This window comes from Elephas maximus, chromosome 10 (genome assembly GCF_024166365.1).
Source record: "Elephas maximus indicus isolate mEleMax1 chromosome 10, mEleMax1 primary haplotype, whole genome shotgun sequence".
Lineage (NCBI taxonomy): Eukaryota > Metazoa > Chordata > Mammalia > Proboscidea > Elephantidae > Elephas > Elephas maximus.
The window spans coordinates 24,873,516-24,891,279 of NC_064828.1; the positions used below are offsets into that span (position 1 = coordinate 24,873,516).

The following is a 17,764-nucleotide window of genomic DNA, read 5'->3' on the forward strand; positions in this document are numbered from 1 at the left end:
TGATTGTTGCTCAAGACAAATATTTATAAATACTTCCCACCACTAAGAATGAAACCAATCAGAAGAACTGAGTATTAATAACCAATATTTACCCCATATGGAAACTAGGTCTTGCACATTGGATTTTCCCAAGAGTCAAGCATTAGGAGAAAGGGTAATAGGGAAATTGGCAATTCAAAGTGACTATCAGTAATTTTGAAGCTCTGACAATATTTTTTCCAACTTGAGAATTTTAGATGGTCATTGAATTATTAAATGTTATCAGTGCAACTGATAATGTCTGTCATCAATATCGGGTTCAAGATCAACTATCACTAAAAAAAAAAAAAAATTTTTTATCACTACATACTCTTAATTGCTATTTTCACTTAGATTTTTGAGAAATAATGAATTGGTATTTGAAAAAATCATGGGCGATAGAGCAAATCACACTTTTGTTCTATCAAGGGTATAGCAAATATAGGCTCAGAAATTTCACTTGGGGTTTTAATATCTAAAAGTATTCCGTACAGAATTCTAGAGACAAATGATTTTCGTTGTTTAGAAAAAAGGCAGAGTATACTTATTGGTTCAATATACTACGGTGGTGTTTTCAGAGACTTCAAAAACCACTGAATAAACAGAGTGACCTACCTTGGGCTCATTGTAGGATTGCTTTGAATTCTATCTGTACAGCTGTTGCATTGAGTCCATTTAGTGTGAAGAATTGATTCAGTTCCTTTTTAAATGAAAGACAAGTTAATTAAACTGAATGTGTTTCCTGGTGGTATTATCTGCCAGGATACCATCCTTTTTGGCCTAATGGCAACACTTTTTATGCCAAATGTATTGTCCAATTCTCTATATAGAGAGCTAGAGAAATGACAGATTTTAATATAATGGGAATACAGGTAGTCCCCAACTAATGACAAGTTCCGTTCTGATGACTCTGTCTTAAACTGGTTCTGGTGTAAGTCGAATATATCTTTTTTTTTTTTTTTGAGTTTTCATTATCATTGCTTTTTATTATCAGTGTCTTTATATATTCAGTCTTTGTCTTTGGTGGATGGAGATATTACATATAAACTTATGGATATATTTTAATACATATAAAATACACAAATCATAATAACCTACACCAATATTGAAGAAGAATTGAATGACATTGACATTTGTGGTAATACCTCTGCTTGGGGAATATTCTGGGTCATCTGGATTATCCCTGGGAATGGCGTTTCTAGTCAGAAAATTAGTGAGAGCTATCTGTATGACCCTTTTCCTTTTTTCCTCATATATTTCACAGTAACATCTCATTGCTTCCTGAATCTGCCTAATGACTTTAGCAAAGTGATCAACATTTGGGTCCATGTTTTCAAGCAACGGAAATCCCTGATTTAGTTTAGAAAATGACTTCACTTAATCCTTCCATTTAAAAATTTTTTGAGAACTTCTCTCCTACCTCTTCCTCATTATTTCTTTCTTCTTCAGCATTTCTTTCCTCTTCAAAATCCATTAAGTCCTGATCTGTCAACTCCCCTTCTTTGTGATCTACGAGCTGTTCCACATTGGCAATATCAAGCCCTAAATCCAGCATTCTTGGTATATGGAAGGCTTTCCCTCCAATCTCTTCCATTATGTTACCCTGACCAAATGCTTAGAACACATTCATATAACTGAGCAATTTTTCCATATCCCTTGCATGTATTTTCCTGTAACTTCCTCCCAGAAAATACAATGTTTCAGATACACTGAGGAATATTATAATTCTTCTAGAAATAATGTAAGTTACCGTACCTCCATCTTTTGCAGCTATTGCCTGGCAAGCATAGTCAGTAGGTAGTATGCCTTGCAGGTGGCCATTGAACCTAGATCCAGCTGTGATCTTGAATCACAGCTGTCATATGCAGAGGTACATACACCTCTTTCACATCTTGATTTAGATCATCCACATGAGGAGCATGTCCTGGGGCATTGTCAAATAGCAGAATCTGGAAAGGAATGCTCTTTTCAAAGCAGTAGGTATACATTTCTGGGATGAAACAATTTAAAAACCAGTCTTCTAATAACACAATCATCATTCTGGCCTTGGAGTTACTCCTGTAGTAGACCAGCAGCTTATTTTTGTCAATGTTTTTGTCTGTTAGAGGGATTTTCAGAATGGTAAATAAGAAAAGGTTTTAAGTTAAATTCAGCAGCATTTTCTCCAAGCAGCACCGTGATTCTGTCTTTAAATGCCTTGAACCTGGCATCGACTTTGTGGAAATAAATGGTCGCAGGTGTGGTATGTGGTAACTCGAATATGTTGTAAGTTGGGGACTATCCACCCATGCCTCAGTTATTGACATGGTTAGGTTCCAAAGACCAGGTTGTTATGTGAAAATTGGCGTTATGCAAAAATGGAAGAAGATGACCACGTCTAATCAAAAAATGGAGGATGTCTACATCATCACATAACTGCCAAATTACATCATTACATAACTGCCAAACCACTGAGAGTCATAGCCCAGACAAGTTGATGCACGATGTTAACCATCACAGCCAGCATTACTCTCACCTGGCACTTCAGCCTTCGTTACTGCCAGATGTATGTTGTTAATGTACAAAACAATCAGATAGTAGATATTTTACATTTCTTGTAAATGTCTAATATTGGATAAGGAGATATTCAATAAGTGAGCAGTAAATGTATACCCTCACTTGGCAATACACACAGTAAGAAAAGGGGAGGCAAAGTGAATAAACAGTTACACGATTTGATATCTATACTGACTTGACAATTACAGAGGAAAAGTGATAGATTTTCTGTGGCCATTAGTTTAGAAAAAATAAAGCTTGGATTCATACACTAATACTAGATTTTAAAAAAAATTTAATCCTACTTTTATTTTATCAACTGCCCCAGGACAGTAATAGACCCACAATTACAATACCTTCTAACATCATATCGTTACAATGAGAGTGAAGTAGGTTATTTGGCGGCAAGCAAACTTGTTTTCTGCTTGATCGTTCAATTTTGGTAGTAACCCTTAAACATCTGGGACTCCTACTCTTAATGGTTTGATCACAAATATTTTTGGGTTAAAAACTGTTTCTCGTGTTAGTTCAGGTACTACGTAAAACGGTGATTACTACAGAACTATAAGGGTATTTCTTGAGGGGGAATATTTGTGAAGAGGAGAGGGAAGGGGAAGCAGAAGTAGACAGAAGTGAAAGCCTTCATAAGGAGATACTAATGTGGCCTCTGTGAAAGAAGAGAGGAAGGAAGGAGAAATGAGTGGAGTAGCTCTGAGTGCAGCTCTGAGAAAGTCTCTACTAGGTGGATGGGGAAAACCAGAGCAAAGGCGGCCCATTTGAGGAATCCCATATTGGACAGTAATGCCCTGGCTCTGGCACCCTAACAATTGTCAATCATTGTCTCAGAAGAGCTTGTGGTTAGCATGGCCACAGGGAGAATGTTACAGTGGAATCTGAAGTTGTAACAGCTGTTAGCTATCAGCTAATGTCTTAGGCTGGGTTGTCTAGAGACGGGAAACCAGTAAAGCACATAAATATGTATATAGAGAGATTTATACCAAGGAAATGACTCATGCAGTTATAGAAGCATGAAAGTTCCAAGTCTGTGGGTTAGGCTGGAGGCTTCTGATGAATGTAGCTGCAAGGGTAGGAGACCCCAAAATTGGTAGGTCAGACAGCAGGACTCTTGCTCACAGGCTTTGGAGGTCAATGAATCCCAAGATTGACAGACAAGACAGCAGGTAAGCTGCTAATAGGAGCTAGCTGCAGGATCCAGAGTGAGCAAAATCCCGCCAGTGAGCCAGAATGTCCACCTATGTTAGAAAAAATCCCGCCAGTGAGCCAGAATGTCCACCTATGTTAGAAATGAGCCACACCCCCAAGGAAACTCCGTTTCAACTGATTAACTGCTCATAACAAATCTCATCATGGAAGTGATTGCATTATATCAGATCTCATTATAAAGAAGGTTACCTCATTAAACAGCTGCCAAACTACATCAAAACTGCTAAACCACTGAGAATCATGGCCTAGCCAAGTTGTCACACAACCTTAACTATCACAATCCACCCCTTGTCAACTTGGCACCTGTACCCATCTCTGAATAAAGAAAATTATAAAGTCATACTTGCCTTATATGATACAACTAAAACACATACAACTGAAAATGCTCTACCCCTGTTTACGTCTTATATTTAATAAGTAATAAAAACAAAAATATCTGATACATACATGCAAGAAAGAAATACTCATAGCAATTACAAGCCTCATTTCTGCGACTGCTCACATGGTAATAACTGGTATTTAGAACTACATTCTTCCACCACCCATCCCATATTCCCTTTACCCTCAGCAAGTACCCCAGCTGGTTGTGGTTCTTTGAATCGTGAGGTGACATAACCTTCATTTCTGAAGAGCCTGGGCCATTAATAGCCATGCTGTAATTGGGTTACTCTAGCTTTCTATTGACATTAATCAGAAGGCCTGGTAGTACTGAGATACCATAAGGGATCTCCTGCATTCCAGACATACTCTTCTTTACCTCCATTGTGTAATGTCAATCTGATTTCCTTTTGGTAATCACTATCAATCACAGCAGCTAATTTGGTAGTGCCTGTTTTTGCTTATTGATCCAGAGGCATGAGGAGCCCAAACTGGTCAAGTGGCATTCTTAATTTCCAGTTCAATGGAACTAGTGATGTGTCTCCAGGTGGGAGCATTTCTTCCTTTGAAAATAAGACTTCTAGACCTGCAGACCATAAGGTCATGGGGCAGAAAGCAAAATTATTGTGAGTGGATCAGTAGGGGCAATAGTGAATTGTGCCACTGCCATATCCATCCCTTGATTCTTAGACCCATGAATCCTGGCTATGGGAGAAACAGCATCATATATTGGACTCTAGTTTAGAGCATATGCAGCCTCCTAGAGAACACTGCCCCAACCCTGCAAGATATTGCCCGTAGCTCGTGCTGTAATTGTGTCTTTAGAAGGCCATTCCATCATTCTATCAAGCCAGCTGCTTCAGGATGATGGGTAACATGGTAAGGCCAGTGAATTCCATGAGCATGAGCTCACTGCCACATTTCATTTGCTGTGAAGTGAGTCCCTTGATATGAGGCAATGCTGTGTGATACAATGATAGTGTTAAGACATTCTATAAGTCCACAGATGGCAGTTTTAGCATAAGCATTGCGTGCAGGGAAGGCAAACTCATATCCAAAGTAGGTGTCTAATCCAGTAAGAACCAAATGCTGCCATTTTCTTGATAGCATCTGTCCTATGTAATCAACCTTCCACCAGGTTGCTGGATGATCACCTCAAGGAATAGTGCCATATTGGAGACTCAAAGTAGGTCTTCGCTGCTGGCAGATTGCACATGCAGCGTTGGCTGTAGCCAAATTGGCCTTGGTGAGTGGAAGTCCATTTTGCTAAGCCAATGCAAAACTTCCATCCGTGCCACCATAGACACTGTTCATGAGCCCATTGGGCAATGACAGTAGTGGCTAGGGAAAGACGATGATTTGTTTCCACAGGACATGTCACCCTATCCACTTGATTGTTAAAATCTTCCTCTGCTGAAGTTACCCTTTGGTGAGCATTCACATTAGTCACAAATATCTTCACTTCGTTGGGCCACTCAGAGAGGCGTCTCCACATACCTTTTCCTCATACCTACTTGTCTCCAATTTTCCAATCACATTCCCTCCAAGTCCCTGACCATTCAGCCAAACCATTGGCCACAGCCCATGAATCAGTATACAATCACACATCTGGGCATTTCTCCTTCCAAGGAAAGTGAACAACAAGGTACACCACCTGATGTTCTGACCATTGGGAGGATGTCTCTTCACCACTGTCCTTCAGGGACATCCCTGAAGGGATTGTAGTATTTTGCTCTCCAGTTTTGAGTGGCGTCTGCCTGACATGCAGAACCACCTGTAAACTAGACACGAATTTTCTCTACCTCGGTCAATTGATTTTAAGGAACTCCCCATGATGCCGTAGGTGCAGACTAGGAGATGTAAGGTATTGTGACAGATGTGGAGACCATAGGCATTTGGGCCACTTCCTCATGCAACTTACTTGTGACTTCTGGTCCTGCTCAGGCCCAGTCTCCTATATACCACTTCCATGATGGAATGCTGCTGTGCACGTCCAACTTTATGGCTCTGTGGGTCAGACAACATCCAGTTCATGATGGGTGGCTCAGGGCACATGGTGACTTGGTGGTCCATGGTGAAGCGTTCAGTCTCTACTAAGTGTCAGTAACAAGCCAAAAACTGTTTCTCAAAAGGAGAGTAGTTATCTGAAGAGGATGGCAGGGCCTTGCCCCAAAATTCTAAGAGCCTGTGCTGTGATTCACCAATAAGGGCCTGACAAAGTCTACAAACAGTATCACTATCTGCCACTGACACTTCAAGCACCATAGGATTAGCCAGATCATATGGCCCAATTGGCAGAGTAGTTTGCATGGCCTCCTGAACCTGTTGCAGAGCCTTCTCTTGATCTGGGCTCCACTCAAAATTAGCAGATTTTCAATCTCTTGATAGATAGGCCAAGTAGCACACCTAAATGATGTATATGTTGCCTCCAAAATCTGAAGAAGCCCACTAGGTTTGTGTCTCCATTTCACTGGTTGTTAGGTGCCATCGAGTAGATTTCCAACTCATAGTGGCCCCATGTGACAGAGTAGAACTGCCCTATAGGGTACTTTGGTTTTGTTCGTAGGGAAGTCCAATTTTCTTTGCTAATACCTACTTGCTTGTAAAACATTATTAAATCTACCTTAGTATTCATCTGTACTCTCCCAAAATATCTGTACTCATCAAAGTTAGCCATCTATTGATGAAAATAGAAATGAAAGAGGCAATAGAGTGTGTTAAATGTTACTGATTAGATAAATACTGTTGTAGGCTTGAGTCTACAGAAGGGTTTTATAACTCTTAAATAAATAAGTTGCCCAAGAAGAATAACAACAAATTTCTTTCTCTTTATATATTTTATTTTGTTTACTTGCCTTTCTTAGGGGAAATGTTTCTAATATTTCATCTTTAACTATAACTTGTGCTGGAAATATTTTGTAAATATCCTTTATCAGATTGAGTAATTTTCATTCTATGTTTGGTAAGAGTTTCATCATGAAAGTGTATTGGTTATTATACAATGCTATTATGCATCTATTAAGATATTTGTATGACTTTTCTTCTTTTTCTTAATATAGTGATTATTTTCCAAATGCTAAATCAATCTTGTAGTTCAGTTTTAAAATTGTTGTAATATATTATTTATTTTTCTCATACCACACATAGTGTTTTATATATTGTCTTTGGTATTATTTTGTTTAGAATTTTTGCACCTATGTCATGACAGCAGTAAGCTTATAACTTTTTTTCTCATATCCTTATCTGATCTTCATGTCAAATTTAAGCTGACTTCATAAGTACATCAGAAAAAAGGATTAGTAGCTGATTCTCAAACTCATTACCCACCACATGGACATCTGGGGAGAAAAAAACAGCAAAAGGAAAGAAATAAATGAACTGGCTAATCCCCTTGTAAAAATGCTAATTGAATCTCCTGACAATATTTACTAGTAGAAAGATAACGGAGAATCTTCATCTATGGAATTCTTTTAGCAGTATACTTTGATCTATGTAGGTTGCTAATGGTAAATCAGCATGGAATTTGGTGGATTTATTTATTTATTGGATACAGCCAGCTGGGCAATATCAATAGTAGCTATGTAATTATCACAGTAACTATTGAAAAAGTGTCATGACCCAAATCAGCTCCCTTTCTGTAAATGATGCTAAGCATACATTGTTAGGGCCTTCACCTCTTGTATCTGGCTTAGAAAACATACTAAAATAATTTGAATAAACTTGGGGAGTTCTGTTGGCCTCAGAATTCTTCATGTTGCAATTGGGTTTTGCAAATGTTTCCTTTGAATTATTAATGAATTTTGATACAGCATAATATCTCTTACATTAAGCCAAAAAGAGTGTTCCCTATTACTCTGTTCTAAAGAGGAGTTTCTGTGAAAATGTTTATTTTTTCTTTCTTAGATGTTTTGAAGAATTCACCAGTGAAGACATTTAGACCTGCACTTTTCTTGTGCAAAGTTGTATCATGGTTCAGTCAGCAAAAAGGAACTACCCCAATGATTAGAACAGAAAGAATTTAAAGAATTCATCAAGTATAAAATTGTTAACTAGGTGTCTGAAATTTTAAAAAAGAGCTCGAAATTATCGTAGAGGTAGCAACTGTAGGATGCAGTATAACCCCAAAGCGCTGTGGGAGCAAAGGGAGGAGGCTGAATGTTTGAATCTTAGCTGTTTAGAGAAGGAGCCCTGTGAGGCTGAGCTTCGGATCTCTTTGGAGGGAGTGAAGCTTGCTTACTGATTGTTTCTCTGAGCTCAGAGGAGAGGCTCCTTAGACCTGGGACCCGGAGTTTTGAAGATAGATTGCCAGCTTGCTGGTACAGTTATCTTTAAGGGCTCACGATATGTTTAGTTGTGCAACTGTTAGAAAAACTGCAACCTGGATTCAGATGCTTTCATCGGAAGGAACTACTGTTGCTAGGTGGCTGTGGTGATGCTCGTGGGCCCAGCAAGCCACGAGAGAGCCCACAAGGAGCAAATAGGAAGGAGTAAGTAGGTTTCCCCTTTTCAACCAGGCAGTCTCCCTGTAGCATATCTAATTGTTAGAGCGTAAAATGGATCCAGATGGGAAAACAGAAATGTGGTTTTAGAGTTCCAGCTCCATCGGAAAGTAGAGTATCAATCAGTAGGCTTCGAGCTGAGAGACAATAATTGGGACAGAAAAATGCTTTAATTGCAGATTCAACTTCTTTAATAAATTTTGTACCAAGATTTTCTTGTTTTAATAACTGGTTCTTAATAGAAAGCTTCTCATTTATGTAGAATTTTAAATATATTGGTATAAAGTTGTACATAATATCCTCTTATAATCTTGTGACAGATAGAAGAATTTGTAGAGATATCTCTTTCCCTGGTCTTGGTAATTTATTCTTCTTGATCAGCCTTGCTAATGTATTATCAATTTTATTAATCTTTTCAAAGGACTAACTTTGTTTTGGTTGATTCTTTTTTATTGTTTTCTTAATTTCATTAATTTTTTTTCTTATAATTTTTATTTCCTTCTACTTTTTTTTAGGTTAATGTTCTTGAGGTAGATACTTGAATCATTAATATGTAGCTTTTCTATTTTTAGTATATGGATCTATGATAAAGTCCTCACACGCATACCTATAGCTGAATTCTGTGTGCTCTATATGCTATATTTTTATTAGTGTTCAGTTTAAAATGTTTTTAGTTTTCCATTGTGATTCTTTCTGAAACATGAATTACATTGATTTGCGTTTAATTTCTTTTTAAGTGTTGGTATCGTAATCACACCACAAGAAATCATGACCATAACTTTCGTCTGTTCATGAGTTAAATTAGAATTTAAGATATTGTAAAGGTTTGACGCATATTTTGCAAAGATACAGAATATACAATATTGCAAGGCAACTTTATTTAAAAAGGATATATGGTGCTGGTATAATTGGTCATCCCTTTCTCACCCTACCAACAATAAAACCAACTGCATGCATTTTCCTTTTGCACGTACTATAATGTTTGCATACGTGCAGGAGAGAGATAGAGGTGTGTGTATAAAAACATATATGCATTCTATTTATTCATTTCCGATGTCCAGTAAGGGCCTCCTTAGAAAGAAGAAAGTTGGTTAGGTATCTCACTGAGAGCCATACAGTGTATCTGAGCCCTGCAGTGAATGAACACAGGCAATTTCATTGTGCTGTTCTTATTGTTTCTTCTTGACTTTCTTCTCATCAGTTTAAATTTCTTTTGCCTTCATCAAGGCAGTCTTTTCTACCCTCACAACTCCCTTTTCTTATTTCTTTATGTGAAATAAAACTATAATAACAAAATTAATTTATTAACAGGAGAGAAAAAATTATATTTCAAAGGATTTTCAAAGACTTTTGCTGTGTATTTAAGGAAAGTCTTTCAAGGGAAACTCAACCTTTAAAAAATGGCCAAGAGTTGAATGCTTGAATTAAATGGATTATGTTGTGCAGTACAGGCATAATAGTACTATGGTTAGAGTCATTCATCTTTTCTTCTAAGTGGATGCTTATCACCCAAATGTCTTTAGAACTCTAGTAAAGTTAGGGTTAGAGTGAATAAAAAAAGTGTTTTTTATAAACACAAGTAATACATCTGGGAATGCTCATAGTTTATAGGTACAAACAAGGCATTATTTCTAGTTCAGTTTACAGGTCAAGCCATGGCAGTATTAAAGTGAATAAAGAGGATTTTCTGATTACACAAGAAATATAAAAATTATCCCTTGAATTCATATCGTGACTTATCAGTCTCTTTACAGCATTTTTAATCTCTTTATTTCTCAGTGTGTAAATGGCTGGATTCAGGAGAGGCGTGATGACTGTGTAAAACACAGCAAGAAACTTGTCCACCCAAGTGGTGCTGAGTGGCCACAGATAGATGAAGATGCAGGGTCCAAAGAACAACACCACCACTATGATGTGGGAAACACAGGTAGAGAGTGCCTTTGATGGCCCATCCTTAGTGCGAAGGCGAACAGTTAATAGGATATAGGTGTAGGATATCAGCAAGAGAATGAAGCAGGTTGTTGCCAAGACCCCACTGTCAGTGTTTATCAATGTTCCCAGAGTATGTGTATCCATGCAGGCTAGTTTGATCACCAAAGGGATATCACAGAAAAAGCTGTCCACTACTCTGGGTCCACAGAATGGCAGTTCCAGAATCATTGCCATTTGACTCATGGCATGCACAAAGCCAATGATCCATGATATCAAAACTAGCCAGAGGCATTTTTGTCTGTCCATGATGCTGGAGTAATGGAGTGGCTTGCAGATGGCCACATAACGGTCATAGGCCATTGTCACAAGCAGCACCATCTCACCACCTCCAAAGAAGTGCACACAGAGAATCTGGCTCATACAGCCTCTAAAGGAGATGGTCTTGTTATCCTTTAGGAAGTCTGTGGTTAGTTTAGGGGTGGTGACTGAGGAAAGGCAGAAGTCAACAAATGAAAGATTGGCCAAGAGGAAGTACATGGGGGAATGGAGATGAGGATCAGAGATGATCAAGAGCACAACGAGGAGGTTGCCTACAACAGTCATCAGGTAGAGCATAGAAAATGGCAGTAGGAGGAAGCTTTGGAGCTCCCTTGAATTACAAAGTCCACTAAAAATAAACTCTGACACCACAGACCGATTTGCTTCTTCCATTTAATTCACTTTGTTATAATGTGACCCAAAGAGCAAGAGATAAACTGGGAACTTCTGGAATGGAAATAAGAATTTAATGTTCAGGTGTTAGAGGGCAGATAAAGTTTCTCATACAAAAAATTGAAATATTATCATTGTACTAGGCTCAAAGTTTAAATTAATAACTATTTCTCAAAAAGAGCATAACCTTGCAGCCAAGAAGGGAAGCTAATTAAGTTTAGAAAAGCAGCTCAAAATGTTACCCATTGGAAACACAGTACTTATGGGTATCAAAAATAAAGTCAGATTAAAAATATAATAATATTCTCTTTAAACAATTTCTCCAAGACCTGAATGTACCTGTCTTGCAGGAAATCCGACAGACCAGTCTTGATTTCTTAGCTCCAAAATATATTTAGAAACTCTCTCTTTTACCAAAATTGACCCAAGACCATAATGTAATACTGCATTGATGCAAAACACGCTTCTCAGGAACAAATTGGTTGCTAAATGGAAACTTGTGTGGAGACGGAATTTAAAGTCTACTGCAAATACTGGGAAAAACTGTTCATCAAATGATTTTAGAAAAGTTTATTTTCCAAAGAAGACCACAGAAACTGGTTACACATTTCTATTATTAGCTACTACTTTGCATTTCTAATCTCCTAGTAAGAGGCTATTTCTGCAAAACTATATGTACCTTGGCCTGAGAAATGATAACTCTTATATATATTGACTGGTCTTTGGCCTTCTCTGGCAAGAAGGAGCATTTTTTGGAAAGTACCTTAAATGACAGATGTATGAAAGCTAATTTTACTCCCAACTGCCCTTCCTGGGATAAAATATAAATTCTAATTTCATTTTTCCTTAAACAATTTAGTTGTTTTACTTAAATTCACCCCAGTGAGAAACAAAACAAAACCATATTTTCCCTAAGCCAGAAAGCCAAACCATTCTTTCTTCCGTTCTTTCTTTCCTCCTTCCCTTCATCCTCCCTTCCGTTTCTTCCTTTGTACATCTTTATCTCTCAATTTTTCCTATTACGCTTTCTGTATATGTAAACAGAGATTAAAAGTTGCCTAACTAGCGCCTATTGTAAACCAGGTGCTGTACTTAGCACATTACAAACTATCTGTTTTAATCATCACAACTTTTATTGCCATTTTACAAATGAGACAACCTGATTTCCCAAGCCATCTAGCTATAAGGTGGCATAACTGGAATATAATCTGAGGTCTGATTCCAAAGCCTCCAACATAATTTCTCTATTAGAGAAAGTTTATGGTAAGAACACTGGTTTTGAAACACTAAGAAAACAAATAAGATTTCTTAAATAATTTGTTTATGAAGAGATAATTCACACACAAAGAAAAGTAAATGCCCCAAATGATAAGAAAAGACATTTATGTTTATACAAAAATCATTTTTATGCATTTCTCGTCCTTTTTTAATTGTTGAAAATATATACAGCAAAACATACCAATTCAACAATTTCTGCATGTATACAAAAATCAATCTAACTTCAGTTTTTATCTTCAAATTGGAATGTACTTAATCTAAATTACTGAGATTTTCCTGTGTTTATTGCTTCAATCAAATGATAGAACAAGGCAAAGTCCAAAAGTAAATAGAAAATACCAGCAAAAGGCAGAATGCCTGTGAAAACAGCTCTTCCCCAACTTGGGTGCTGGAAATGGCTAACATTGTAGAAGGGCAGTGCTTTTGTTATGCAAGACTGTGTAAGGAGTCCAGAAGTCCCAGGGATCAGTTGGAAATGAAAATTCATCTTTCCTGTAAACACATCAACTAAGTAGCACATGTAGTACTCTAAGCTTAATAGGTATGTACCAAAAAATGCTACAGCAAAGAAAAAAAAAACTTAGTCTTAAATTGGGATATTAAGGGTGAAAATTAAAAAGTCAGCTAGTTTGGGATATACTTATCCTACAGAGATCATCTCTGAAACCAAATCTTTGTTTGCTGATAAGGCTTACTTTGCATTCTACCTTCAATCTGAAATGAAGTCCAATTTATTTTTGCTGCAACGAGGATTAGTGAGTGTGTGTTCTCCTTATTGCAGCCTATATACATATATACAGTGTGAAGAGTATCCTCTGGCCTGGGAAATTTTCTACCTCTGTATTTTAAATAGAGTCAAGTATTTGGAATGACTTTTTGTATCATACTCCTCAGGGATTCCGCAGCTTCCAACTTTTCCTGGTTTGAGAGCATCATCTACTAATGTATCTACTAACGAGCTAAGTTAAAGACATATAAGTTAAATACAACTAAAAAGCTCACTAAAATATGATAAGGAGCCTTGGTGGCACAGTGGTTAAGAGCTACATCCACTAATTAATAAAAAGAAGTTTCACGTATTTTTCTATTTTTATGTTGGTTAGGAGCCTATGACTTTCTTTCTTTTACTCTGTATTTACTATGTCATGAAATTGAACTCAGATGTCAGTTCTAGTCTCAGCGGAAGTTAGATGAGTTATATAGGTGAAGGGGTGACAGCCCGCTGATCACAAGTCTGATTTATTAAGATTCAAACAACTTAATAGATATATTTGGAGGAAATATTGAAGTCCCCCCTTCATCCACCCCTTTCCACTCTTACCTACTTCTTGGAGGTAACAACTACCAAAAACTTGGAGTGTATCATTCTATTACTGTTCTTATAGATGATGATAAGTGTACACATTAACATAATATGCCGTTGGAGAGGTTTTTCTTGTTTGTTGTTTTGATTTTAAATAAATTAGATATAAAAAGTCATTTTAAATTCCCATTTCTTTCTTTTCTCCTGTTTCTTACTGTCCCTACTCCTGTCCTTCTTTTCTCCCCCTCTCCCAATCAGTCTTTGGTTTATCCCTTTTATTTCTAGATCTCAAAGTATTTAAATGAATTTATTCACTCTACTAGTCCCTAGTGGCATAGTGGATAAGTGCTAGGGCCATTAACCAAAAGGCTGGCAGTTCAAATTCACTAGGCACTCCTTGGAAACTCTGTGGGGCAGTTATACTCTGTCCTACAGGGTCACTAGGAGTTGAAAGTGACTTGACAGCAATGTGTTTTACTAGTCATTATTGTGACCTGAGGTCTAGTGTTCATAAACATCTCAATCTGGGAACAGAAAGATTCAGCACTTGCTTGGGCGGTGCAAAACACTTTTCAGGCACTATCTCATATAATCATGATAACCCATACAACCATTTACATATGAAAAAACTGGCTAAAAGAGGCTAAGTTATTTTCCTAAGTCACACAGCTAATAAGAGAAGGACCTAGATGAGGTAGCATCTAGGGAAGAACATTTGTTTAAAGGAGAGTTTATTTTGGTTTAGGGAGTATATGATTTCTCTGAGTCTTAAAAAGCAAAATCTTTGCAATGCAAAGAGCTTTTAAGGATACAGTTTTGCAGTTAAACACTCATATGGGTAACAGCCACACCATCAAGATATAGAACAGTTCCATTACCCGCCAAAGTCTCCTGAACTACTTTATAGTTAACTGTCCCTCCCACCCTGCCCCAGGTAACCACTGATCTGATTTCTGTCCCTGTAGTTTTGCTTTTTCCAGAAGGTAAAATAATGGAACCATACAGTCTGTAAACTTTAGAGTCTGACTATTTAACTCAGTGTAAGGTACTTGAAATTTGTTCTTCTCGTCGCATGTACCAGTAGTTGCTTTTTCTTGCTAAATAGTATTCCACTGCACAGATGTGTCACAGTTTCTTTATCCACTCCTCAGTGAAGGGCATTAAAGTTGTTTCCAATTTTTATTGATTAAGAATAAAGCCACTATAGACATCCATGCACAGGTTTATGTGTTAAAGTAAGTTTTCATTTCACTTGGATAAATACCTAAGAATGCAATTGCTAGGTCATGTCGTTAATTGTGTATTTAGTGAAGTAATTCTTATTACGAATTATTTTCAAAAAAGAGGAAATAAGTAGCCAAATGTAACGATGTTCGGTAAACATGTTTATCACTAGTGTTAGTACAAATTGTTTAAAATTTCCTCTAATTTGATGTGGGCTCACCCTTAGGGTGTGTGAATATAGAAGTTTTCTAACTTTAAAAGTGCTGGCAAAGTTTTCAAAAAGTGTGGAATTAGAAAATATCAGACATTGGGAGGATCTTTTTTTTTTTTTTCAGTGAAGTAACACCAATATTCATCTCAGCACTACTCATAGTAGATAAAACAACTCAAATGTCCATCTGCAGATGAATGGATAAACAAAATGTGTTATAAACTTGCAATGGAAAAACACTTAGCAGTGAAGGGAAATGAAGTCCTGGCACATACTACAACATGAATGAACCTGGAAAACACTATGTTGAGTGAAGTAAGGCAGTCACAAAAGGACAAATCCTGTATGATCTCACTTATATGAGATACCTAGAAAAAGCAAATGTATAGAGATCAGAGTTCAGTACTGCTTACCAGGGGCAGTTGGTAGGGGAAAAGAGGGAATAATTGTTTAGGAAGAATTCAGCTTTCATCTATGGTGATGGAAAATTTGACAATGGATATTGGTGATGGTTGTACAACATGAATGACGTAATTGGTGACACTGAACTGTGCACATGAAAGATGTTAAATTGACAAATTTGTGTAACATATATTTTACAAAAATAAAAAGGCAGATTTATGTTTTACTTGCTTTTAAAAAAATGAATTTATTGACTATATTCATGCTACATGGCTTATTCGATACTGGGTACTTCAGATGAAAGACGTTCTGAGTGCTGTGGGTTATATCAAAGCTTGTGCCTGTTTTCCCACCCTTGCTACTATCTCTGAAAGTTGTTACTCATATTTTATGTTGATTTAGAAAAGACAAAGTATTAATAGTACTATAATAATTAATTCATGTTAATAGCCAGACTGATAATGCTATAAATTTCAAAGCAGAGGGTGTTCAAGGTGGAAGAAGTAAATCTCCAGGTTCCAAAGGCTTAAATTTTTGTCATCAAATAACTCAAAGCAGAACTCTCCCTAGAGATGAGATAAAAATACAGGGATGTCCAAAAAAAAAAAAAAAATCAGAAAATCTGAATACATCTCACGCGCCAGGAACTTTAGCTCAGATTGACTGATTTAATCTTCATGGTAACCACATGAAATGAATTTTATTGTTGAGAAGTTATGGTGCAGAGTAACTTGTGAAAAGCCACTGAGCTGGGAAGCAGCATGACTGGGGTGCACATCCAAGGTCCTCTGACTCGGGAGTCCTCCTTCCATGGTGTCATTCTAACTCCGTTAAATTCCAAAAGCTGAATTCTGTTTGCACGGTGAAGAACTGTTTCTCGTAGCTTTCTGAAGGCTGCCTCCATGTTGTTCATTCACGTTCTTTCTGACATAAACTGTTAGCAACCAATTTCTGTGAATTATAGTTATGTATCTGGACCTGAGGCTGTAACATAATTCAGGAGAACTGTGAATCTGTAAGAAGAAACCCTCCTCAACATGTGCATCCAGGGAGCTCTGAGGCTGTACAGAAGACATTCCCTTTGCTCAGCGCCCTTTGTCCTAGTGACTTCAGAAGTCCCAGAAATTAGCTGGGAGAAGAAATTCTCGATGTTTCTAGAATCTATGCAAAACTTCCAGAAAATTCCAGTAAATATCTCTAGAGAAAGTTGATATTAAAATACTACGAAATTTATTTTAAATGTGAGAGAGGAAGGAAATTAAAGAAGTTAAGAAATTATTACCCAATATAAAATATATCTCACAATAGACACATCATTATCTGTGATCACGTTCTTCTTCATGGCTAAAAGCTTATTCTGAACTGTAACTAAACCCTGACACGTAGTCAGAATGAAACAGAACAATTAATATACTTTCTTTTTGTACAAGTGTTTATGGGAAAGTGTTATCCTCAGTGTGGACTCTATTGTGGATCATGGCTTCTGTGGGGGAGGAACTTTCCATCTCTGTGTTGTGGGTAGAACAATGTTTATAGACAGATTTGTTCCTGGAAGACATATTGGTTTCAACTTTTCTTGAATGGAGAGCCTCACCAGATCCACCACCACCACCACCACCACTGCCGTTGAGTCAGCTTCGACTCATAGCAACCCTATACCTAATAGTGTGCCTTTTATCAAATTTGGAGCCAAAGATACAGAGTAAATTCAATGATAAAGATTCTAGAAATGGAAGTAGAGTTTTAAAATGTTCTTCGTTTCACTTGTTCACTCTTATTTTATTTTGGTGTACAGCTATAGTTTGTGTGTTGGAACTAAGCTGTCTCTTCCAGTCCCAGCAGAAATAAGATGACTTATGTGGGTAGTTGGTGATGGCTAATGGTGGCAGCTGATGACATAAGCCGGTCATCATGCCCAAAACTGAATTTCCAACTTTAAACTGCTGGTTTTGCAGGGATTGTTGAAAGCAGAGAAATCTCACTTAACACAATTATAATAGTAAACTCTGTAAGAGTGAAAAAACTTTATTAGCATTTCTCTAAGAAACA

General features: G+C 37.2%; 1 protein-coding gene across 1 annotated transcript; it reads right to left on the bottom strand.

The window, feature by feature from the left end:
* Nucleotides 1-10,295: 10,295 nt before the first annotated feature.
* On the bottom strand, nt 10,296-11,297 carry LOC126084432 (olfactory receptor 4K3-like). Its single transcript, XM_049899010.1, has one exon. The coding sequence runs from the start codon at nt 11,295-11,297 to the stop codon at nt 10,296-10,298; it is 1,002 nt and encodes a 333-aa protein (XP_049754967.1).
* Between the last annotated feature and the right edge of the window lie 6,467 nt (nt 11,298-17,764).